The sequence below is a fragment of the Rhineura floridana genome, chromosome 15 (genome assembly GCF_030035675.1).
Source record: "Rhineura floridana isolate rRhiFlo1 chromosome 15, rRhiFlo1.hap2, whole genome shotgun sequence".
In the NCBI taxonomy this organism is placed as follows: Eukaryota; Metazoa; Chordata; class Lepidosauria; order Squamata; family Rhineuridae; genus Rhineura; species Rhineura floridana.
Genome location: NC_084494.1, coordinates 36,569,828 through 36,593,738, shown reverse-complemented (window position 1 = coordinate 36,593,738; position 23,911 = coordinate 36,569,828). Strand labels below are relative to the sequence as shown.

General features: G+C 45.7%; 1 protein-coding gene across 2 annotated transcripts in view; it reads left to right on the top strand.

Annotated features, from left to right (window-relative positions):
* The first annotated feature begins 596 nt into the window (after positions 1–596).
* DLL3 (delta like canonical Notch ligand 3) overlaps positions 597–23,911 on the top strand; it is a 92,536-nt gene continuing 69,221 nt past the window's right edge. For both annotated transcript variants that reach the window (XM_061597933.1, XM_061597932.1), the window contains exons 1-5: positions 597–885; positions 5,067–5,312; positions 8,957–9,014; positions 12,108–12,365; positions 15,266–15,627. In XM_061597933.1, the coding sequence (XP_061453917.1) occupies positions 835–885; positions 5,067–5,312; positions 8,957–9,014; positions 12,108–12,365; positions 15,266–15,627 (975 nt within the window). In that variant the 5' untranslated portion in view covers positions 597–834. The remainder of the gene's footprint in view (positions 886–5,066; positions 5,313–8,956; positions 9,015–12,107; positions 12,366–15,265; positions 15,628–23,911) is intronic.

Genomic DNA, 23,911 nt, shown 5'->3' with positions numbered 1-23,911 from the left:
TTCTTGTGCCTTTAACAGCTGCCATCGCCACAGGTGAGACCAGTAGAGCATTGCTGACTTCCCAAGGTAAACATTAAGTTTTCTGTGGAAACAGCAATGGCTGTACTCTCTTTGATTTTGTGTTATGCCATGCCCCCGTGCCAGCCATTTTGTGACTGGTGCCCACAGCACTCTCTCCAAATTCCAAATCTGCCCACTGGCCCCAAAAGGTTAGCTGGCCCCTCCTGCAGCAGATTTCATTGTCTATGGGGGGGGGAGTCAAATGGAGCCCTTTCCTATGAGACTGAGGCGGAAGGGCCATAGCCCAGGGGTAGAGCATCTGCCTCTCATGCAGAAGGACCTAGGTTCAACCCCCAGCATCTCTAGGTAGGGCGGGGGAGGACACAACCGCCAACCCCCAACCCTTCTGAAGCCCTGGAGAGCCTCGGCCACTCAGGGTAGGCAATAACGAGATGGATGACCCAATGGTCCGACTCGGTGTAAGGCAGCTTCCTCGGACTTGACTCCGGAGCAGCCCTGCGGGGGCGTGGCCGTTGGCCACAGGGGGCGGAGCCGAAGCCGATAAAAGGCCGGGAGGCTGCCCGGCCACCGGCATTCATAAACTGCGCGCTTCCTCCATCCGGCAGTCTCTCCTCGGCGCTGCTCGGTCGCTCGTCTCTCCAGCCTGAGGGTGGCACCTGCGGCTTCTCTCCTCTCCGACGCCTTCGCGGGAAGTTTTCCCTTTGGGCTGCTGTGCGACGCCGCGCCCGCCCGCCCGCCCGCCCGCCCGCCGAGGACTCGGGTCCGCAGAGGGCGCCCTCCTCTCCTGCCGCGCCGATTGGGATCTCGCCGGCCATGGCTCGCCTCGTCGTCTCGGGTTTCCTCGCCCTGCTTTGCGCCCAGCTGGTGAGTGCGCGCCGACGAGAGGGACGGGATCCTCTCCCTACGGAGGGCGCACGCCCGGCCCGCCGCCGCCGGGGTAGCAGGCCCGCGGTACACAAGGAGCCGGGGACGAGTTGCGGGGGGGACATTCGCCGCCCGCTTCTGGTGCGTGCTTCTGGGTGCGGTAGGTGAATCCGAAGTCCGGGGAGCCGGCAGTTGAGGTTACCCCGGAAAAAGCGGGGTAACTTAGTACAGGGGCGCGCGCAGGCGTGTGTTGGGTACCTGCCCAAGCACGGGTCCTGAGTAGGAGGTTGGTCAGTCAGGATGCGCTTTGGGCTCCTTTTGGGAGGGAGGGAGGGGTATAAATTTACCTGAATAAAGAGACAGTAACGCGGTTTGGCATCTGAGCTTCAGGATGCACCCCTGAGGCCTCACACAAGACTTTCATAATAAAAGGAAGGAGGTGTGGGATGTCGGACGTTTCTAGTCCTCGTTACTGTTTGTATGTGGGAAACATGTGCAGCCTTTGGGAGGGCTGCACATTGTTATCCAGGACTCTACCGCTATTCCTCCTACCTAAGCACGTGCTAATATGAAACTCTGGGTTCTGTATAAGGCTGATTATTCTTCTTTTTATTTGTAACATTTATGCCCTACTTTTCCTCTAAGGACCTCAGGGTAGTGTATATGGCACCCCCTTTTAAACACAGGTAGGTTAGGCCAAAAGACTGGTCATCCAGTGAGCTTCATGCTGAGTGGCCTGGTCCCGTTAACTACTACTTCTGCTCAATCCTTTGAAAGTGGAGATAGGAGGAAGCTTGTCAAGGAGTCCAGTCTTGTGTTGGGAGGTGCATAGGGCACAACTGCTGTCGTCTTTAGAGGTTTTTGTACCGATTTGAAATGTGATTTTAATTAGAGTGCTTCCAGACAGAGGCTTCATTAATCAAAGATTGGTTAGTTGTAACCAATTTTTTGTTCATCAGTTTTCCTCATGAAAGGGTAAATCCAGATTAAATGGAGAGCGAATATGGGCTGAGATTGATTTATGCGCACGTATAGCCCACCTTTCACCATGCAATCCCAGAGTGGGATATGGACAGCTCAATGCAGCAAGCAAACCATGTAATCTTGATTCTGTGGAGGTTGTGTGGACACTGCCAGAGCTTGTATGTACGAAGAGCATCAATCCTACAATAAACGCTCATCTGAAAGCCCCCTTAGGTATCTTGCAGCAGTGATAATGGGTGTCCGTTAAAACAAGGATTCAGATACAGTAAAGGCAAAGAGATTAAAAGGGTAAAATCTGGAAATGTCTTCTACTGGAGGATTTAAAAAGTGGTATGTATGATTTGGGAACTGAACTTGTGGGTGGGTGATAGTGTTCAAAAAAGAGCAGTGCTGTGCTTGAAGCTTTCCTGGTGATTGTATTATAGAACCCTTTCTCCCTCATCCAAGATATTTAGAGTTTGGCTGTTGTGCATCATTGATAAGGAGAAGGTGTTTCACGATTCAGGATCCTTCTTGACTCAAAGAGCAGTTTTGTGTGTTTTTTTATTACAACATAGACACACTTGTGGCCCCTTGAAAACCTTAATCTTCTGTGAACTGGGGTTTTCACACCCTAAACTTTTTACCTTTTAGACTCTTAACTTGCATCAGCCCCAGCCGACATGGCTAAAGGTTAGGGACGATGTGGGTTGGTCGTCCAAGAATATCTGGAGGATACCATATTGGCTGCCCCTGTTCTAGACCCTCTTCTTTGTGCACACCCTTCCTCGCAAATCCCTATGCCAGCAATCGCTGGGGACAGATGAGTATGTGGATATTCTTGTGAGCTGTGCTGCATGCCTGTAGACCACAGCAAGAGCAAATGCGTAGGCATTAAAGATTGAGGAGCCAGGAGAAGCCCTTCCCCCTGCTCTCTCTTTCTCTCATCTGGCAATGGGCCCCCGCCTGGTTACTCTAGGACAGGAATAAATGAACAAACTCTTGCTCCCCCTGATGCTTGCAGAGTTCAGGAACTGGGGTAGGCAAGAGAGAGATTTTGTTGTTATGTGCCTCCAAGTCGACTATGACTTATGGTGACCCTATGAATCAGTGACCTCCAAGAGCATCTGTTGCAGCCCTCTGTGACCGTCTTGAGACATCCCTAGAAGTCTTCCCCCCCAACAGTATGGACATCTCTTTGGAATATACAAGTCTGTAATACAGACATCTTTTTTGTATTGACGCTTAGAACTTACATTACTCACCCCCTCGGAACTGTTTTCAGGAGGTTTGCATTTTAATCTTGTATTGCAATTTCCCTCTCCCCTTCCGCTGGATTCCTGTGTATGTATAGAGAGATGGGTTTTCAAACACATACCTCTCTTCACTGTTCTTGTCACAGATCTTTAGATCTTGTCACAATAATTTAGTCTTTCAGATGCTGTAGGACTATGTGTCTCCCCTCCCCTTTTTATTATTTCAAAGTTGACCCCTGGTGTTGAAAAGAAGGCTCTGGGACTAAATTCTGGCTGTATTTAAGCGTAGAGTGTAATCCTTCCTATGTACTTTCCCAGGGAAGTGGTGCTTAGGAATAAGCGTGGACTTTTGACCAGCGTTCTTAAGCTTTTCCAATACTGGATATTTTATGGGAAATTGGGCGAATGTGTGCTTTAGGGAACATAAGGAAGGCTAGCTTCTAGCCATGGGTTCAGTGGGGAGAATCAGGAGAACTTCTTGGTAAGTACTGTGTAATGGTGAGTGGAAAAGTGCATTTGCAAAAGAAAAGGACCACATGTATTCCAGCTGGCTGTTTGCAGAAGGGTGGGGGTTTCATCTTTTAGGGGGACTAGCTGTGCCCATAACGTTTTTACAGGGCCTTTGGGAGGCTTCCCTCCTGCCCTTAGTGCACACAGAAACACACACACCTGTGTGTTGTTGTTGTTGTTATTATACCTTGCCACCCTTTCTCCCAGTAGCAGCCCAGGGCAGCAAACAAAAAGACCAAAAACACGCTAAAGCATCCTAAAAAATAGATTTTAAAATTTATTAAAACAAACATCTTTAGAAACATATTAAAAACAGTGTGGTGTAGTGGTTAGAGTGTTGGACTAGGATCTGGGAAACCAGGGCTTGAATCCCCACTCAGCCATGAACCTACCTCACAGGGTTGTTGTAGGGCTTAAATAAGGAGGGGGAGAACCATGTATGCCACCTTTAGCTCCTTGAAGGAAAAGATTATATATAAATGTAATAAATAAATAAAATAAATGCCTACCTCCAGCTTCAGCAGAGCACTCTTGAAAGCAGGCTGGAACTGGTGGAAAGTGCAGAGTGTCTGATACATAATGGCAAAGACTAAGCAGAGACAAGGCGGATGGAAAGTGTGCAGTCTAATGTAGCCACTAAGCCTGCTTCAGAGAGATGGTGTTTCTAGATTCCATGTAGGGCCTAGCACAATGGTTTTCAGTAAATACTTCACTATTGTTATAAAGAGGGTGGTCTGAGGGAATGGGGGGGTATTATGTAGCAAGAAAGAGGATGGGGGGGATTGGGATGTCCTGTTGTCTATGTGGGGGGTGGTAGACATCGTTTTCTCTGCAAGAAGAGCCCAGAGAGAGGATGCTTGGCGTGGTCAGATGTTGATAGAGTAGGGAATGTGATGCAAGTTCCTGGGTAAGAGAAGAGGATTGTGCGGAACAGCACTGCTGTTTGGTGGGGGGGGCGGGGAGGGAGAGGGAGCTCCCTGAAGTATTGGCATGGTTACCAACTGGTGTTTCTGGGAAAGTGGCATGGCCGGATCTTGCCCCTTTAATGACAATTTGACTGCAGAAATCAGCAGGCAATATTTGTTTCCTTTGGGCAGCATGGAGACAAATGTTTTCACAAGAGCTTCTGAGAAAGTTGGCAACTGCAGCTACTGGTTGCAGTTCTGGGGGGTGGGGGTTAATGAGGTTTGTGCTTTGTGAAGAGCTGCAATGCAGGCCCCATTGGAATAAAGAATTCTGGGGGGTCAGGGTGGCTGAGGATTGAGGCCTCAGAGGCAAGTATATTGGCTTCCAACCACAACTTAGAGTCTGGCTAGCTGGCACTTGCCCAGTGTGTAAATTTCTCCTCTCCTTGCCTGAATGCTCTGTGGAGGAAGATGAGGCTAGGGGCTACAAGGAATTCACTCTCCTATGTTAACTGGTTTCCTCCCCCCCCCATCTTATCCCCCACAGGCTGAGCAGGCTGGCGTCTTCGAACTTCAAGTGCATTCCTTCACCACAAGCAGCCCCCGAAGTTTGTGCCGTGGTGCCCACCCCTGCCGCCTCTTCTTCCGTGTCTGCCTCAAACACGCCCAAGCCGTGGTTTCCCCAGAGCCCCCCTGCACCTTTGGGGCAGCCCTGAGTGACATCGTCCCTGCTGACCGCAGTGCTGTGGCCACCAGTGGGCCCATCCGTGTCCCCTTCCACTTCAAGTGGCCGGTGAGCTCCTTCCCAGGACTCGGCTGTGCACGTTCTGAACATCTCAATTTCACAGCCAGGTGTTTCGCCATAGCTTCCTCAGGAATTCTCGGTGTCTGTTTTTCTCTCACAGTGGATGTTTGCTGTCTCACGTATGATTCTGTGCTTTATTGTTCCTAACCAGAAGTTGTGGGAGAAACTACGTGGGGAAGATGATATCTCACACCCATGTATATGGCATCTTCCAATTGTTTGGAGACCCAACCTCCGATTTGGTTTCCGTTCTGTCTTTCCCCCAGATTGCTCAGGCTGCTATGCATTATTTCTGCCCCACTGTCTTTATCCTAGAGGGGGGCAATGTGGTGCCCTCCAGATGAGCCTTTCCCAACTTTTGGGTCCCTAGATGATGTTGGACTACAACACCCATAAGCCCCAGGCCAACATGAGGCATTGGTCAGGGATGATGGGAGTTGCAGTCCAGCAACATCTGGAACATTAGAAGAGCCCAGTTGGATCAGATGCAAAGGTCTAGCATCTTGCTTCCCACACTGGGCAGCCAGATACCTTTGTGAAACCCATGAGGGATTGGTATTCAGTGACATGCTACCCTGTGAAGTAGCTTGGGCTCAGAGCATAACCAAGCTGAACAAAAGAGCTTTGTGGATTAGTGGAGATGTGAATCGAACTTTCCCCAATTCAAATGTATATCCTAATAGCCAGTTCCAGCCTTTACTTGCTTGTGCCAAACACAAGAGAAGCCCTGTTGGACTTGGGGTACCCCTGAGGTATGCACAGTACAAAAAATCTGCAGATAAAACCTTTTTCGAGGGGGAACCCCAAAAACAGCCCCTTGGCATTTCATGCGACTGAGTCATTGAGATACTGAGAACGGGGGAAAACGTGTGTGTGTGTAACGCCATATCACTGTCTGGATAAGTCACCTCATGGTTCACACCACATTGAGGGCTGTATTCAGCTAAGTAATCGACTTACTGAAACTAAGTTTGTCATATTTAACTGGCTGGGCTTTAAACACAAGCATTCTCCACTGCAACATTCTGTTGCAGGGCCCCGCTTGTCCCCATCTGACTATGCAAAATAGTAAGCAGTTGCTGCAGCTGCTGGTCTACCTTTTTTGGCTCCTGTGCATTGAACAGATATATTGAACCCCAGTTGTATATATGTGCAACCTGGTTTGTGGAAATAAAGACTAGGACACACACCCCTAGCTCCATAAGCCTGGGGGAGCTTTGAACTTCTATCTGTCAAACTGTAGTTGTTTCCCCTCTCACCTGACACATCACACTTTGCAAAACTGAGAAGTGCCCCCTCCCTAAAGCAAATTGTGATAACGGCAGGGAGGTGGGGAATTCTGCCATGAAAAGTTGGGGAAATCCTAATTCCTGTTATGGAAATATATATATGCAGAGATACTCAATGGTCTGAGCTGTGTGTGTGCCAGTGTGTATTTACCTAAGTAGCGGGCTTTTACCCTGCATTAGGATCGCTGGGACTTAAGACTTAGTAAAATAAGAAAAGCTACTGTATTTATAGAAATACATAGTAGATAGGAAAGGCATACCTAGTTCTAACTAACTAAGTTGGAGGTGCAATGCCCAGATGTGGGTATTGCCCTCATGGCTCAGGAGAAAGAGATGTTTTCTCTCTCCTCGGACAGTGGAAGAAGAAAACGAAGGAGGGGCAGGACAGCTTCCCTGAACATATCAGTTTACAATGGAAGGAAGTTAGGGAGAGAAGAGCACAGGTAAAGGTAGGCCAGCCTAGCCAGCTGGAGGACCCTCACTCTATCTCCCTTCTGGAATACAAATGAAAGAACCCGAACGGGAGTTGCTCTTGCCCCACTTCCAACAATTCCCACAGGGTGCATGTAAGTAGACACTGTGAAATTTGATGAAATGTTACAATGTGGATTTTGAAGGTTTACTTTAGAATTAGTTACTTCAAACCAAAATATTTACTTCTGAACGAAAGCCACCTTTACCTCGCATGCAAGGAGTTGCTGGTGCTGGCATTGGTCTAACCAAAAGGCTATGGCATGGCTTGCTTATTTATTTGCTTATTTGGGGGGGGAGAGTCCAGCTAGCATCTGTACTTCCTCATGCAGTGGATAGCTAAACTCTGGAATTTGCTCCCACAGGAGGCAGTGGTGGCCACCAGCTTGTATGACTTTAAAAGAGGTTTGGACAAATTCATGGCGGATAAGGTTCTCAGTGGCTACTAGCCATGATGGCTATGCTCTGCCATTTGCAAGAAGCCACAGGATCTTACACTTTGGTCCTGCTTGTGGGCTTCCCATTGGGGCATCTGGTTGGCCACTGCTGGACTAGTTGGGCCACTGGCCTGATCCAGCTACAAGGCTCATCTTAATTTTCCTTTGGAGCTGTGAGGAGCCAACAGAGGCCTACTCAGTTGGCTACATAAACACACTCGGCTTTTTTGAGGGGCATGGAGGTGTCAACCCATAACAACTCAGAATCGATGGTCAGTGCCAGGCAGGAAATATCCTCCTGGGGTCTTGACTTGGAGCAAGACCAGTCTGAGATGGGCATGCATAACTCTCTTTCCTCCCCTTCAGTGTTCACTCAACATGCACCATGGCTGCGGGGCTGTGCCGGCTAGTCTCACTGCATTCAGCAGCAATGAGTGGGCCTTACGTGTGAGCAGAAACGTGTTGCGAGGTGGGTGACAAGGGGATGCTGCCATTGACCGCAGGCATGGCTACTAGCTGGCATTTCCTTCACACATTGATATGTGAGTGGTGGGGTGCCCTCCTGCGTGCTACCCATGACTGAGAGAGGCCTCAGCTTCCACTTTCAAATAGGTTAGTGGTTGGTCCTGTTTTCAACTAGGCCCTGATTCCAAGCCATATTTGGGGCTATTGGAATTTGTCGTTCCTCCTCAACAAAACCAGATCCCAAAACTCTTCCGTCTGATTGGTAGAAGCTCCACAAATAATAAAAGATATACTAACAGATTTGCAGATAGTTTTTTTCCTTCAGTTTTATTTCAAAGTAGTTTGTTACGGCGGCTGTTCAAAAGTTGAAAAGGAGAACAAAATCTCAGAGTCCGTTAAAATGGATCCTGTTCAATATATTATAAAAAGGGAGCAGATTTTATGATGGTGTAAAAACACCAGTGCTTTGGATGCCTCCAAAATACTGCCAGTGTTTTGCAGGAGGGATTCAAGCCCATAGCGGAACTTTAGGTTTTTGCAATTAAGGTGGGTTAACGTGCTCTGTCAACCTAGTGCAACAAATCCACTTAGGGAAAAAACACCAGGCGTGTTGTGGTTTGGGAAGTAAGGAGGAATAGTATTGAAAAGTGTGGGGTGAAGTAATGGGAGGACAGAAATGCCCTGCAAGCAAATCAGGATGAATGCTTATTGCCATATAACCATTCCACAAACAAAGTGGAACTAATGCTCAGTAAAGACTGGGTGTCATTTAACCACCATTATGACCAGGATGAATGCTGGATAAATGGATCTGGGGGAACCTTTTGCATTGTACTGAGAAATGAATTGGAGCCACAGCAGTGCTTTCAGTACCATTGTCAATGCTACTTTCTCCTCCCCAACTATCTTTCCATCTGCTGTATTACCTCAAGCCTCTCACTTGCCTTTTCTCTTTTTTCCCCTCTCCCAGGGCACCTTCTCCCTCATTATTGAATCTTGGAGGGCTGACTCAGGAGAGCCATCCACAGGTAAGTAATGCCTTTTTTTTTTTGAGGTAACACATTGCAAACAAATGTTCAGAGTACATGAATTCAGTCCATACAACAATCCTGTAAGGCAGGCTAATATGCAAAGTGATGATGGATGAAACAGTTGCAAGAAGTATGTTGAGGGCACAAGAACAGAAAAGTTGTGTGGGGTATGTGTGTGAGGGAAGTGGGGGAACACTGTGTTCTTTATTCCAGGCATGTTTTGAGATAAACTCATCCCTTAAAAAAAAAAAATCTGTAAAGGGCTTATGAATATTCTCTAAACCTTCATTTTTTGTGTTGGAGGTCTTAGATAAGGGGTGGGGAACCTGTGGCCCTCCAGATGTTGCTGAACTACAGCTCCCATCACCGCTGGCCATTGGCCATGCTTGCTGGGGCTGATGGAAATTATAGTTCAGCAACATCTGGAGTGCCAAAGGTTCCCCACACCTGCGCACCCTGGTTAATTATATAGCTATCCTTACACTTGTGTGTGTATATATGCATATACAATATCTTACAATATTGAAGAGTAAGGATAGTAGACACACTGGGAATAAAAGTTCTGTTTTCTCTCCAGTGTTATCCCATTATTTATTTATATACTGCTTTTATGCCAAAAATGGCTTTTGTATTGCATGCGGGAGAGGGACTGAAGCGGTAAGAAAAGTGGTTTACAAGAGGTCACTTAGAGGTTTCCTAGCAAATAAGAGACATGACTGAACAAAGTACATCATAGTTAGCAGATCAGGGGGAAAAGAAACTCCAAATGCTTGAAATGAGACTTATTTTAGGCCTAACTTGTCTAGAAACAAATCCTTCCTCGGGGTACTTTTTAACAGCAATTTTCATCAAAAACAAGGGATACTATAGGGAATCCTGTTGCTACATCTTGTAGCAGTGAATTCCATGGGCCTAAAAAACTGTCCAGAGGCTTGTTAAAACCTTAATTGCTATTTCACTCAAAATAAGATTCCTTCACAGAATGCACTTGCATGTAAGAAATCAGGGCTGTGTGTACTTATTCTGAGTTCAGGCAACCCCAAATCCTGTACTTAAAATTGTCGCCATGGTAAGATACTGAAAAGGCTGGCTTACCAAGGGATTATGGTATGTAGTGTTAAGTTTTCATTTAAAAGATCACTTCTCAAAGTTACAGCAAGAAGGAATTTGCATATGGACCCTATTTCAAAGGGGGATGTGTACAAGCTATTTTACTGTACACTGTTTGTACGTTACAGGAATATGTTGTACTCTCTCCTTCCTGAGACCCTCCATGGCTTCCAGAGACATAGTTAGAGTGATAGGATCTGCAGAATTGATTAAATTATGGGAAATGATCAGATTTGTGTTTTTTCACTATCTTGCATGGTTCTGGACTTGCTAGTGACGGGGCAGGCAATGGCAAGGGAACTGTACCCAACCATTGCCCACATAGGTCAGGGAGATGGGGCCATAGCTCAGTGGTAGAGCACATACTTTGTATGCAGGCCTCAAGCTCAATCATGGACATATCCAGTAAAAAAAAAAGTTTGGACAGCAAGTGATGAAAAGACACTCTGCCTTAGGCCCTGGAGAGTTGCTGCCAGTCAGGGCAGATGACACTGGGCTAGAAGGGCCAATCTTCCACTTTGGTATAAGGCTGCTTCATACATATGTAAACATCCATTTGCAGCCAGGAGGACTACAAAACAGTTGCATGTTGAGTGTATTTAAATGAAGGTTGAAACTTTCAGGAACTGCATCCAGTGCCATATTCTGTGCTCCTGCAGGACTACAAATGTGAAGGCCTGGAAAAAAATTGGGGAAAACATTTTTCTGGGAGTTTTTCTGTGTGTCCCTGTGACGCCCTTCCCTGGCTCTCCCTGTCAGGTTCCTACCTGCTCGTGGTTACTGCCTGTCACTAGGCACCACCAGGGACTCCACCAGTCCGGACTGTCCTTTTTTATGGTTTCTCTCCCCGCTCTAGCATAGACCTCACCAGATCCCCCTGCTAGGCAGCACCACCAGTCACGTCCTATAACCCGTATTCCCAGAGACTCTGCCTGAGTCTCTCTATCAGGTTACCTCTGTGACTGCGTGCTTAAGCTGTCCCAATCCCTTTGTATCAATGCAGATAATCCTGGTTTGCTCTGAATACTTGTGGTGTTATTCTCTTCACCGCTGCCACCATTTGTTACCCTTCAGCCTTGGTATTTACCTTACCCTCCCTTCTGGTCTGTAGAACCCCAGCCAAGGATCAGGCCTTTGGTAAACCAAATATATTTATTAAATAACAGAGATAACAAGATTACTTTATAAAGGCACTTAAGCATATGGTTTCATCTATTCCTGAGGTACTGGTCTTAGTATTAATCCGAACTCCACACTCTCCTCACATCCACCAACTCTCTACACAATCTCCTCTCAAAAACCCACCAAAACAACCCACTAACATCCACCCAGACTCAACTGTCATCCTTCCATTTATACCCTCAGCCATTCTAAACACTCAGCCAATCATCCAGCATTCTACTGCCCATTCACTCCCCCCTCCTCTTTCATTCCACTTACCATGTATCTCCTATACAAACAGCACTTACCATATATACACTAATACATGAACATCACAGTCCCCCCCAGTTTTTTTCCAGAAAAAAAGCCAGCAGTGAAGGCCCAAAATAATTCAGGGGAAAGGTGGGGGGGTTCAATTGTTTTTGGCTTTTGCCCGGGCCTTCACATTTCTACATAGGACACAGCCTTGAGTACAGCTGCTTGCACAGTAAGATATAAGAATTCTGGGGTATAACATGCTCCTCCTGCAGTTCATGTACTCTTGCCCCCCCCAAGTGCACATGTGGACAGTATAATTGTAAGGCGTACACTCCTGAATAGCTTCTACAGAAGTGTCCAGCGTGAATTTTTTATATACAAGTAGTTTATTTCCAGCACAATTCCTTGAACCCTGTGCCTTCAAAGATCCTTGGATTCTTGAGTTCAGAGGGTTTTGAGCCTCATTTCTGGCTGGAAGAATCTCTCTGTGCTCCCTTTCCTCTCAATGCTAAATGACCCACCCACCTGCCTACTTCTTTTCTCCCCTCTCCCTTTCTCTAGAGGATGCCCAGAGGCTCATCAGTCGCTTGGCTACACGCCGCCGCTTGGCTGTGGGTGAGGACTGGTCACAAGATGTGCAGCTTGGAGAGCAAAGCGAGCTGCGTTACTCCTACCATGTCACCTGTGATGAGCACTATTATGGGGAGAGCTGCTCAGACTACTGCCGGCCACGGGATGATACCTTTGGGCACTACACCTGTGACGAACTTGGCAGCAGGATCTGCCTAGCAGGGTGGCGGGGTGAATACTGCTCTGAGCGTAAGTAGCCTCTAAGGAGAAGGAGATATAGCAGGTGTAGCAGTGGGAGAAAAGAGCTGAGTTCAGATGATGATATTTCACGTGCACGCATTTGACAATGGCTCCAATTCAACATAAAACAACATGACCTATTTAGAATGCCTCTATACTGGGAAAGTATATGGTGTTTTCTAAAGACACCTCCCACACACATACAGATTCCTATCGGATTGCAATGGGATTTTGCCATGGAATCTGTCCTGTTAAGAATTGTTAGGAAAGGGATTTAAAATAAGCTTGATGATGATGATAATAACCTGCTCTGCACCATAAGATCCCTGGGCAGCTTGCAACAGGTTAAAGCGTTGCCACATTTGGAATACAGTGTGCTATTCCAGTGCTTCCACCTTGGAGGATATTGTAGAACTGGGAAAGGTGGGGCTGGGGGGGGGGATAGATCAAGGGATTGGAACACTTTGCCGCTGAGAAAAGGCTAAAAAGATATATTGAGCTTTTTAGTTTAGAAAATGATGAGTAAGAAGGTACACAATCAGCTTGTGAAAATTTTCATGGTGTGGAGAACTTCTTTTCCCTCTTCCATAACATTAAAATTTAGGGGCACTCCACTAAATTGGTTAGCAGTAAATCTAGGACAGACAAAATACTATTTGTTTACACAGTGTAAAATAAGCATATGGCCTCATGATGGTCCCTATGTTAATGGCTTTAAAAGGATAAGAAATTCAGACGGGTCTAATCATGGCTATTTTCCATGATGACTAAGTGAAACCTCCAGATGTGGAGGCAGTATACCTTAGAATACCAGTTGCTTGGGGTGGGGGAAAGGATAGAAAGTTATCATGTTTATGTTCTTGTTGTGGGCTTGCCAGCCACTGTTGGAAATGGAATGCTGGACTAGATTATCTTTGCCAGCAAGGTGATCTTTATGTTCTTAATCATTCATCTCTTTTCTTCCAAGCCAATGCCTAGAGGTAGGGGGTTTTAAAAAAATCCCGAGTCATTTAACACCTTTTCTAACTGTGCCTTAACATGTCATAGCTATTTTTCTGTTCAATGAGTTTTCATCATACTGGAATTATTAACTGTGCACTTTTTGGATTCCCCCATTTTTTCATTGGCCCCTAACTGTCCTTTTAGTGAAATTCTCAAGGTAAACAAATATACCAGGGTGTCTCTGTGTTGGAAACACTACAGAGCAATTGACCCCCTTAACTATAGACTAGAAATGGGGAAGCTTCTATAAGTTGCTAGGCTACAAATCCCATCGGCCCTGACCGTTGGCCAGGCTGGCTGCAGGACCCAAAACCATCCAGAAGGCCACGGGTTTCCTATCCCTCCTGTTGGTGAATGCAGTGGCATATGAAGCAGCTAAGGGAGAAGTGTTTTTACACGTTCTTGCAGATTGGTTTTTGAGGGTCAGCTGTGACCCCAAATTTATAGGATGATTAAGATAACTAGTAGGCCTTTACAAATAGACTGTGGCAACCGAAAACATGGGTAGAGGGGGAAAGATTGGGGTTTTAATACCCAATGCATTTACAACGATCAAGGGATTGTAGCATCATCAGAACAGGGAAAGCTAAACCAGTTGTGGCTTCTTAGTTAAGAGAACATTTTGTATAAAATTATAAGAAGAGAAGTGGCTAAAAATATTCTTTTCCTGTTAGTTGAAATCAATATGTAATCTGTTTAAGCTAGTACTTTGCACAATGCATAATTTGTGGAATTCCCTGCCACAAGATGTGGTGGAAACTTCTCTAACTTAGATGGTGTTAAGAAAGTGTTGAGGAGGAGAGGTCTTATCGACAGATATTAGCCATGAAGGTAACTGAAACCAGTATGTTAATCATGCTCTTCCTATGAGCTTTCAGAAGAATGTGGGTGGCAGTTGCTGAAGAGAGACTGGTCTAATTCAGCAAGGTAATTATGTTCCCAAAGTGTGTCTCAATGGAAAACAAGAAATATTCTTACACAGGCAAAACCATACCTAGCAAAAGACACCCTTCCTTTCATGCCACCAGGGGGAGAATTCACTCCTTTTGACCAGGACAGCTTTGCTTCCTCATAAATACAGTGTGAAGAGAGAGACATTCTGAAGATGTTCAGAGACACTACATCCTCTGCCCCTTTCCCAGTAAAAAATGTCAACAGTAATATTGATCAAATGAATGTGGTGACTGTCTTTTTACTGAGGCATTGGGATGAGAGTGATGTAATACAAACTTGTGAGGTATGAAGATATTAAAAAGACTAAGAGGCGGTGTGAAAATTGGGAAAACAATATATGCACATTTGTACCCCCTCAAATCAAAGTTAAGACAGGAGTCGAAGAAGAGTCTCGATTCCTGGCCCCTGGAAGGCTTTGCCAGTCTCCATAGAAATGGCTGTGGGCCTGGGGAATCCCTCCTGTTAGGGTCCTGTAAATCTTGACAGTTTAATTGCCTCACATAGCTTCCCCTTGGAGCCTGGCATATGGAAGGGCTGGTTAACTTCCCAAGGGGAAAGGCGGGGAGAGGGCTGGATAGTTAACCAGGGTCATGTGAGCCGCACACTCCCAATTCCTTTGTTACAGAGTTGTGTGTCTCTGTGAGGCGAGGAGGCCTACTCTTAAAAGTGGGTCAGGGGAGGCAGTCCCCCCTTTTTTCCCAGACACTCTGCTTTTGTTAGCCAGGAACAATGGGGAGCAGCCAGAGATTAAAAGGGACCACGTGTTCCAGGCCAGCCATGCCCTGCTCTGTGGTGGCTCACCTTTTTGGGTGGCATGGGGGCCTTTTGTTTGGCACAGTGGCAGGTGCCAGATGTTGGTGTGATGCATGATATCTGTACAGCAACAGCACTGGCTCTTTTTCTGTTCTCCCTCCCTCCCCCCTCCCCCCATTCCTCTCTGTTTAACTCTTCAGCCATTTGCCTGCCTGGCTGCAGCAACAGCCATGGGTACTGCGAGAAGCCCGGAGAGTGCAAGTGTCGTATTGGCTGGCAAGGGCACTTCTGTGATGAGTGTGTCCGCTACCCAGGCTGCCTCCATGGCACCTGCATGCAGCCGTGGCAGTGCAACTGCCAAGAAGGTTGGGGTGGGCTCTTCTGCAACCAGGACCTCAACTACTGCACCAACCACCATCCGTGCAAGAATGGCGCCACCTGCACCAACACTGGCCAAGGAAGCTACACCTGCAGCTGCCGGGCCGGCTTTGCTGGGACAAGCTGCGAGATCGAGACCAACGAATGTGACAGCAACCCTTGCAAGAATGGAGGCAGCTGCAATGTCAGTATAGCACCTTACCCCTCAAACTTCCTCTTCCCCAATCCCTTTCTCACAAACTAACTTCTGTAAGATTGTTCATTTTGCATATCCAGCCCATAACAGCAGATACGTAGGGCTGGTTCACACATCCAGAGATCTCTCTCTAAGACTACAGATGCATCTGTTTGGATAATGTAACTTGCATGTGCTCTGGGATGTTCACAAATTCAATTGCAGTAACCCAGAAAAGTAGTATAGGCTACCCTGGAGAGACAGGGGAGTGGCTAAGAGTGAGAGCTGTGTGAGCCAGTTCAGATCTTATACAATCATGAACTCACTTAGGCAAGCTGCTGTTCTCTCAATTTCCACATCTTGTACATGGCCTACCATACCAGGAGGTTGAAAAGAGTACTGTGATCAAGTGTTTTTAAACACTGGGGAGTTGTATAGAGTTACTAAATATTATTGATGCACCAAAAGGAGCCATCAGAATCGTGGGAGTTGCCATCGGGAAGCTGTGGCTATCTCCCTGGATGTCTCAGGTTGCATGTTGTACATTGCCAATGTGCATTCCTTCCTGGACAGAGCAGATTTCATGGCGAAGATTTTGGGTGTCTGAACTAACCTTTGCTCTAGCAGAGCCTTAGTGCACTTTTATTCCCTCTACTTATCTCACTTGAAAAAAGAGCTGAAAAGAAGAAAGCAAAAATATGGGATTCTCATTGAACAGAAGTTCATACTTCTTACTCCTGTTCATATAGATGCCCACTGTATTCTTAATAGTGTCTCTGGCAAGCATTCGGTTGATTCCCTCTTTAAAAATGGAAAACAGAAGGGAATTATGTGGCCTATGACATCACACACTTCATTTGAGGGGTGGGGAAGGCATTCCTGTACGAAGCTATGAGTCTTGAGACAGTTCTATTGTAGACAGATGTGCCCTCCTGCATCATCACTGCAGGGCAGCCCAACGCTTTCCTTTGTGTGAATGGCACCCCATACTGAACGCAAAGGTCAATTCAGATGTGTAAACATAGCATACCGTATGCAGTTCCTTTTAGCAGCATGTCTGCACCATACTATGAAGTAGGGGAGATATGATAGCACTCTTCAAGTACATGAAAGGTTGCCACACAGAGAAGGGCAGGGATCATCCCAGAGTGGAGGACACAGAATAATGGGCTCAAGTTTCAGGAAGCCAGATTTCGGCTGAACATCAGGAAAAGCTCACTAACTGTTAGAGCCACACGACAATGAAACTAATTACCTAGGGAGCTGGTGGGCTCTCCGACACTGGAGGCACTCAAGAGGCAGCTGGACCGCCATCTGTCGGGAATTTGGATTCCTGCATTGAGCAGGGGGTTGGACTGGATGGCCTTATAGGCCCCTTCCAACTCTACTATTCTATGGTTCTAAGTTAGATTGTTGTAACTGCCATAAAACTGTGGTAGGGGGACTTGGGGAGTCTCAGCAACCTTGTAATGCTGCACCTCCCAGGATTCCCTACCCATAACTGGTTACAACCACTTGCAGTGTTGATGGTGGTTTCGCAAGCACGCTAGATGTGTCAGAATTGCAACTTGCCAAGGTAATACTTCACCAAGGACATCAAATGTCTGCATTGATAAGCTGAATTCTGCAAACTTCATACATTATACAAACTTGAGTTCTTTTTTATATACTATTATACATTATTTATTTTGGTTCCACTACTCATTGGAGGGGCAAGGAGCTGTGCAAGGCACTGTAGTCCCACCCTCTGCTCACAAAAGCCTCGTTCAGCAGATCCTTTGCTTTCTGAGATTCATTGGTTGTTGCCCACACACTTTCAAGCATGTGTTTACAACCAAAAGGAGGAGAAACCTAATTTTCTCCTTTTTTTAATGAAAGCGGAGATTCTCAGCAAGCTATATTCTGCAACTAATGCCACATTCCGTACAGCACAACACCTGTTTTCTTCTGCAAATGTGAGCACTGCGTAAAAGATGGAGCCCCCCTTGGCCTGCTGTCTTTCCTGAATATCTGATAGGAATAGTCTTCACAATTGTTTTGAAGCGTGTTATTCATAAATGCCAGTTTTGAATGAAGAGGGAACTGTAGGACGATTCGTCAAAGACGGACCATTTTGCAAAGTCAGCCCGCAGAAGAGTGCGTACCATCTTCAGCGTTAGCATACACAGGGTGTGCCCAGGCCAAAGGTCCCATGGGATGGTCAGGGAGTAGACTAACGGCCAAGTGTATACAAACAGGACAAAAGTCAGAAGGGCAAAACTAGAGATGCAGAACGGCTTTCAGATATGAAATTTAGTCACCCAGGTGGAGGAGCCAAATACACTCCGTGCAGACAGACTGTAAGCCAATCGCCTGATGTGGCACATTTGAAGCAACACTTTGGGAGACAGAGAAGGGGCATAATTCACTGAGGAGGTCTTCTTTCCAAGCTGCACTGAGCTAAACTGAACAGGGATTGCACAGTAGGCTGAGAGTGGGACTTGCCCTACACCTGCAACAGTGGGCATCTGCTTTAAGGAAAGACTTGGAAACGGGGGATATCCGAGTGTCTTGTTCAACAACACATGACCAAATGCGTGTCTCCTGCAGGTTTTTAATGCAAATCCCACCAGTGGAAGATTTCCCTCCTCCCCCAATATACCGCAAAAGCAAATACTAGCTTCAGAAGTGGAATATTCCTTGGGAGTTGGGACTGAAAGCAGTGCAACTTCATTTTTAAAAAACCTGCACCTGACGATGCATTTTAACTCTTACTGGAGCTCACTTGCCACCTGTTCTCTTCCCACCTGTTGTCATAGTGCAAGCATACAAACGGGTGGGATTACCAAGGAAATTCCTCTAAGTTGCATGCTAAAATCAGCATTTATGTTTCCTGAATTTGAGGGTGTGTCCCCCGCACATTGTGTCTTATAGATGCTGTTGGGTGATAATCGGGGCAGAGGAGGGAGGAGTTGTATGTGAAGGTATTGAAAATGGCAAATCTCTGCTTAATGTTTTTTCTCTAACTTGGTGGTTTTCCAGCTTTCAGCCTCAGGACTGTTCATGTTGACTTATCTCACTGTGCATTGTATAGGATTCTGGAGCAACTCATAAGGAGCACTATCCAAGCCTGTTGGAGCCTTACCCTCATGCCATACAAACAGCCCAAGGACTCCCCTGTGGCTGCATGTTGCAGGGAAAAATTGGTTCTTGCGGATTAACTCTTTTCCAGGGAAATGATCTTACTAGATTCACACCCTCATGCAAGCTTCTGGAGACCCCAAGGATTAAATGGGACACAATTTAATGGCAGTAATTACATTAAATGGCAGTAATTCCTGATGTATTAGCAAGACTTAAGGCTAGCTTATAGTTAGGGGCCTCCATGACTTTGGCTTTTTAAAAATTTTATTCTGAAACTTCAAAACATGTGCAAAATTTTTATTTCACATGGTGCCCACAGGTAGCCCTTGCTGGCTCTTCTCTCTTTCCATCATCCCTGTGTCTGCACAGCACCTGTAGAATTTACAGATTGTATGCAGGCTGGTTAGTCCACCCAGTGGAGGCAAACTCCTTCCTCATGTGATCTCTATTGCTTGCTGCATTTTTAATTTAGCACTGAGGCACTAAACTGGGGAGAGTGGGAATTTCAATGGGCACCACCTCATGTCCTTCTCTTATAAAGGGCTACATGTTTCAGCGTCCAGAGTTTTTCAGATATCTTATAGTGCTTTCCTGTGGACCACTCGTAGAGTAAAAAGTATGCTTGAAGAAAGGATATTTAAATGTTTCTCCTTGGGGCCTAAATCATTTTGGCACACCCTAGGTCTTTACCAGCGTTGAAAATTCATAAAGCTATTGCCCCATATAACAGTTTACTAGCCAGTCTGCCAAGCTGAAAGTTGCTTGCTGTTATATTGCAGCAATTTTTAAACTGTATGTATGAGCTACAACCATATTTTCGTTGTGAATGTGTCTTTAGAGGTGATTGTTGATGTTTTAGCAAAGGGTGCCACCTATTGGAAAAATCTTGAACTTTTGACACCGAATTGGTCCTAACTTCTCCAGGCAACTTCCACCATTAACCTTTTTACAGATGTCCCTCAAGACTATCCACAGAGATTCATGTAACTAGTCCTCTGTGCCTGAGGGGCCTTCATCCTTCCAGTTTTTCGAACAATATTTGTAACCCACCCGCTCAATACGGCACATGGCTGTTAGAATTGAGAGGTACTTCAAAATCAGATTGTGATACGGCATTGCCAAGTTTGAGGGAGTGGGGAATCTGTTCAATTATTTTTAAAAAAACCAGCATTTTCCATTGTCCTTTAGAGTGTTCAAAGCATTTAATATACATTATCTTGTAATGCTTCGTATACCCTTGTAAGGTAGGCTGGTATTTTTATCTCTCTGCTGCACTTGAGGCAGCTGAGGGCTGAGATGCAGTGATTCTCCTAAGATCACCAAGTGAGTTTATAGCAGGGGTGAGCGTTGAACTGGGGATATTATGATCTGTAGCTCAGCCTTTTAGCCATTGGGATATACCTGCTCCACTGTGTACCTACACGATTCTACGAGCCTGTCAAAATGCTGTATCTCTGATGCTGGAGCCATCATGTGTTGTCTGTTCTTGTCCCTCTCTGATGTCGGCAGGGGAAGTACAGAAGGTTATGGGGAGAACATGAGAAACTCCGCCTCCTGAAACCTCCCTCTTCTACATTGCTATTAAAGTTGCAGAGCCCTGCTGTCTTCCTTGGGGAAGTGGAGGGAGATGGGATAGAAGAAAAGAAAACTTGTTAAAGTCTTCTGGGGTTGTATTCTAATGTCAGGGTTTTTTATTTCCTAGAGTATAAGGCTGCAGTGTATGATATTGGTTCACCTATGTGTGGCCACCAAGAGATGACTGAATATGTAAATGATCTGTTCGTTACATTGCAGCCTCAATTTTCATGTGGCCTTGGAGCAAAACTAGATTGTGGTGACAGCAGCCTTGTTTTGGGCAGATTCTGGGGTTAAGCAATCATGTATAAAACTGTCATCCAGTTTTTAAGAGTAAAAATGGGTGCATGCCTGAGGGGAAGAGGCAACTCTCTGCCCCTGATGCTGTCTCACTGCAGCCTCCCTCCCTGCAAATACACAACACTTTTCTCTCACCCAGAGCTAGTATTGTAGGTTAGCTGAGAAGTGGCTAGTAAGACAAACTAAGCAGGTAATCATAGCATAGAGGGCAGGCGTTCCCATGAGCTTGCCCCTTTTGCTCCAAAACGAGGCACACACCAAGCATACTACTTATTTACTTTTTAAATAGAGGGTTTAGCTTGACCCATTCACGCATAGTGCTTTTCAGTGGTGTCGCTGAGGATGTTTCAACTATAGATGTATATATGCACCAGTTCTGTGCAGCCATCTCTTTTAGAAGCGCTACCAGATTCTTCCACTAACAGAAGGCAACAACATTTATAACAAAAAGCCAAGTGTCTTACTTTTAACTCTTGCTACACCTAGAGGGATGGCGTTTCAGTAAATCCCTCCCGTTACGTGTGCATGCAGTGGCTAGGTACTTCACATATAAACCTGTGCAGGTGTTTCTAACCACTGCCCTCAACGCACACTGCATAAAAGGAAAATGTGGAGAGAGCGCAAGAGGAAAATGAAGATGGGAGCTGAGCTGGGAGGGAAGAAGAAAAAGTTCAAATGTTAACTAAAAGGTAGGTCTGAAGGAGTTTTTAAGTGGGAAGAGAAGAAGCAGAGGACATATCAGATGCAAAGGAATTCCACCTGTAAAGTGCCTGGATAGGAAATGGACATTATACAAGTGAGAACAACAGATATGTAGTTTAACAAAAAACTGACGGCAGCGGAAGAAGGAATATACAGAGTGTAAGAAGCGGGATGCAAGAATGTTAAAAATAACTTTTTGGTGAATGCAAATGGGATACAGGAGAGGAAATATGTGGTTGGAAGAGCAGGTGGAATGACTGAATCAGGCAGCAGAATAAAGACTCAAACCGAGAGACTGAAGATGAGAAATGACAGAGAACAGCATGAGAGCCCTGAGGTAAAATAACTAGACCAAAATAAGGGGAAGGGGCTGGGCAAGTTTTAGCAATGGATTGAATGAGAGGAGTGAAAGGGCAACAGGAATTAAATCTACTTAAGTGCCTGGCTCTGAGGACTGATGAAAAGATTGTTGGTTCAAAAGGGCAGAGGAACAGAAGACTAGAAACTTTAGTTTTATCAACCTTGTTTTATCAACCTTCAGACAGTCATGAAGGAATGGCAAAAGGCAACTGACAATCGGTTGGAATTCCAACTGTTGGAACAGGTGTGAGAACACCACAAACAGGTAAGGGCTGAAGGCGTGGCCAGAATTATCCCGAAACAGGTCTGTTGAGGAACTGGGCCTTAGACACAAACAAGAATGCGAAGTAGCATGCAGGTTAGCAGTGAAGTAAACGTAATTTTAGAGCCTGCTGCCCACCCACCTTCTCTGAGGCAGGAAAATGAAACTTGCATTCTGAACCTATGCATACTTACTCCAAAGTAAGGCTAGCTTTGTCATCCCCAAGGATGCATCTCGCCCATGGCAGTATGTACCAGAAGATGAGCTATGTAAATGCACTCCATTGTATCAGATGTCATAATGGTCCCCAGCATTGTTGTATGTGGCCAGTTCTACTATTTTTTCTTTTAAAAAACTACTTTCTACCAGCAACCTGATCCTCTTCATGAAAAGACTTATTTCACTTTGAGATTAGCTTTAGGGCTAGTATTCTTGCTTGTAGCTTCAGTCCACTTCTGGCTAGCTTACAGTCATGCTAAGCAATATATTTTGACTGTGGGTACTTAAAGCAAAAGGCAGTTGGCCATGTTCCCCTCCCTAAGCGGCCTGTTAGTGGAGACCATTTTGCTGAAAGTGCTGGTTGAGGGTGGGGAGTGCAAGATAAAAAGACAATTACTTTTTCTGGTGCTTTTATTTCCATTCCTATTGGCTTTCCAAAAATTAGAGCTCCGGGAGACAAGTGTGAAGATGAGATGGACGCCAGTGAGAAAGGAGGCTTCCTCTTCATGGGTCTCCTTTTCTCACTCCCCATCCTCTTGAACCTTTCCAGAAGCACAGAGGGGGAAAGGCCTGGCAAGTGGGAGAAGTTGGGCTGGGGTCAAACGCCTGCCACTTGTTGACTTTTGGACTGCACTTGAGAAGCAAGACATACATACTTCACTAGGCTTTGAAAAAAATTGATGTGAAGGTGCTTTACCATGTGGTAATAGCTGTCCCTGGTTTTAGTGGTGCAAGATTTTTGGAGGATCTCTGTCTACTTGCTACTGAGCCTCTTTCATGCTTCAGTCTCCCTGTGAACATACACTAACATGTTACATTGTGTAACAGAATAGTCCAAAGTACTACCTGGTTTAAAATTGCCTTCCTAATCATATCAGGTGGTGTAGGTCTCTGAGCAAAGAAGCTTTTTCTTTCTCCATTCCACTTCTTTAGTCTCTGTATTTGTGAAAATCACTTATTTTTGACAATAAGCAGCAACCACCCAATGTCATCATTCTGTAAAGCATTGTAAGACCTTACATAACACAGTTTGTGTTATGGGAGCTGCCCTCCTAGGAAGCTTATTCTGTGTTATCCTTGGGGTTCTCTTGATCTTGTGACTCTCTTTGAAACTTCTTGAGCTTGCACACACTTTAAAGCAAAGATCTGTTGTGGACCAAAGAAATTGTTACATGTGATCAGAAAAAAACTACATTTACAATGCCAGTGTTTTCCATAATATGCTATGACTTGACTTTCCCTGGGTGGGTGTGTTACACACCAGCTCTGCCTTTAATCATGGGAAGTGGTCTGGTGAAGTGCAAAATGCCTTCCCTCTTGCTACTGGATATAATCGCAAGTGGCATCTTCCTCCAATATATCAAGGAGTGGTAGTGATGGGGAGTCTTTCAAAGAAGAGCATTCATCTAAGCTGCCTTAAGCTTCTCAGAAATCAGTCTGTGGTTTTACCCCTCCGCTACAGTAATTCCTTTTAAAAAACTTGGTACCAGATAGCCATAACCTGTCAGTGCTGAGACTGCCTGTTCTGCCTTAGCATAACTCGGGGCCTTTATTGTTCTTCACAAGAGCACGACACAAATGGAAAAGATGGAATTTAGAAAGAAGGCTGAAAAGTCCTGCCTACCTTACTAGCTGTATGGAGTGTCAGTGGTGAGGATCCAGGACTCTGCACAAGCTTAGGACACTCCAGCACATGCTTATCTATGAACTGCCAAAAATTTCATGAGATGCAGAGCTGAACGTGGGTGTGGG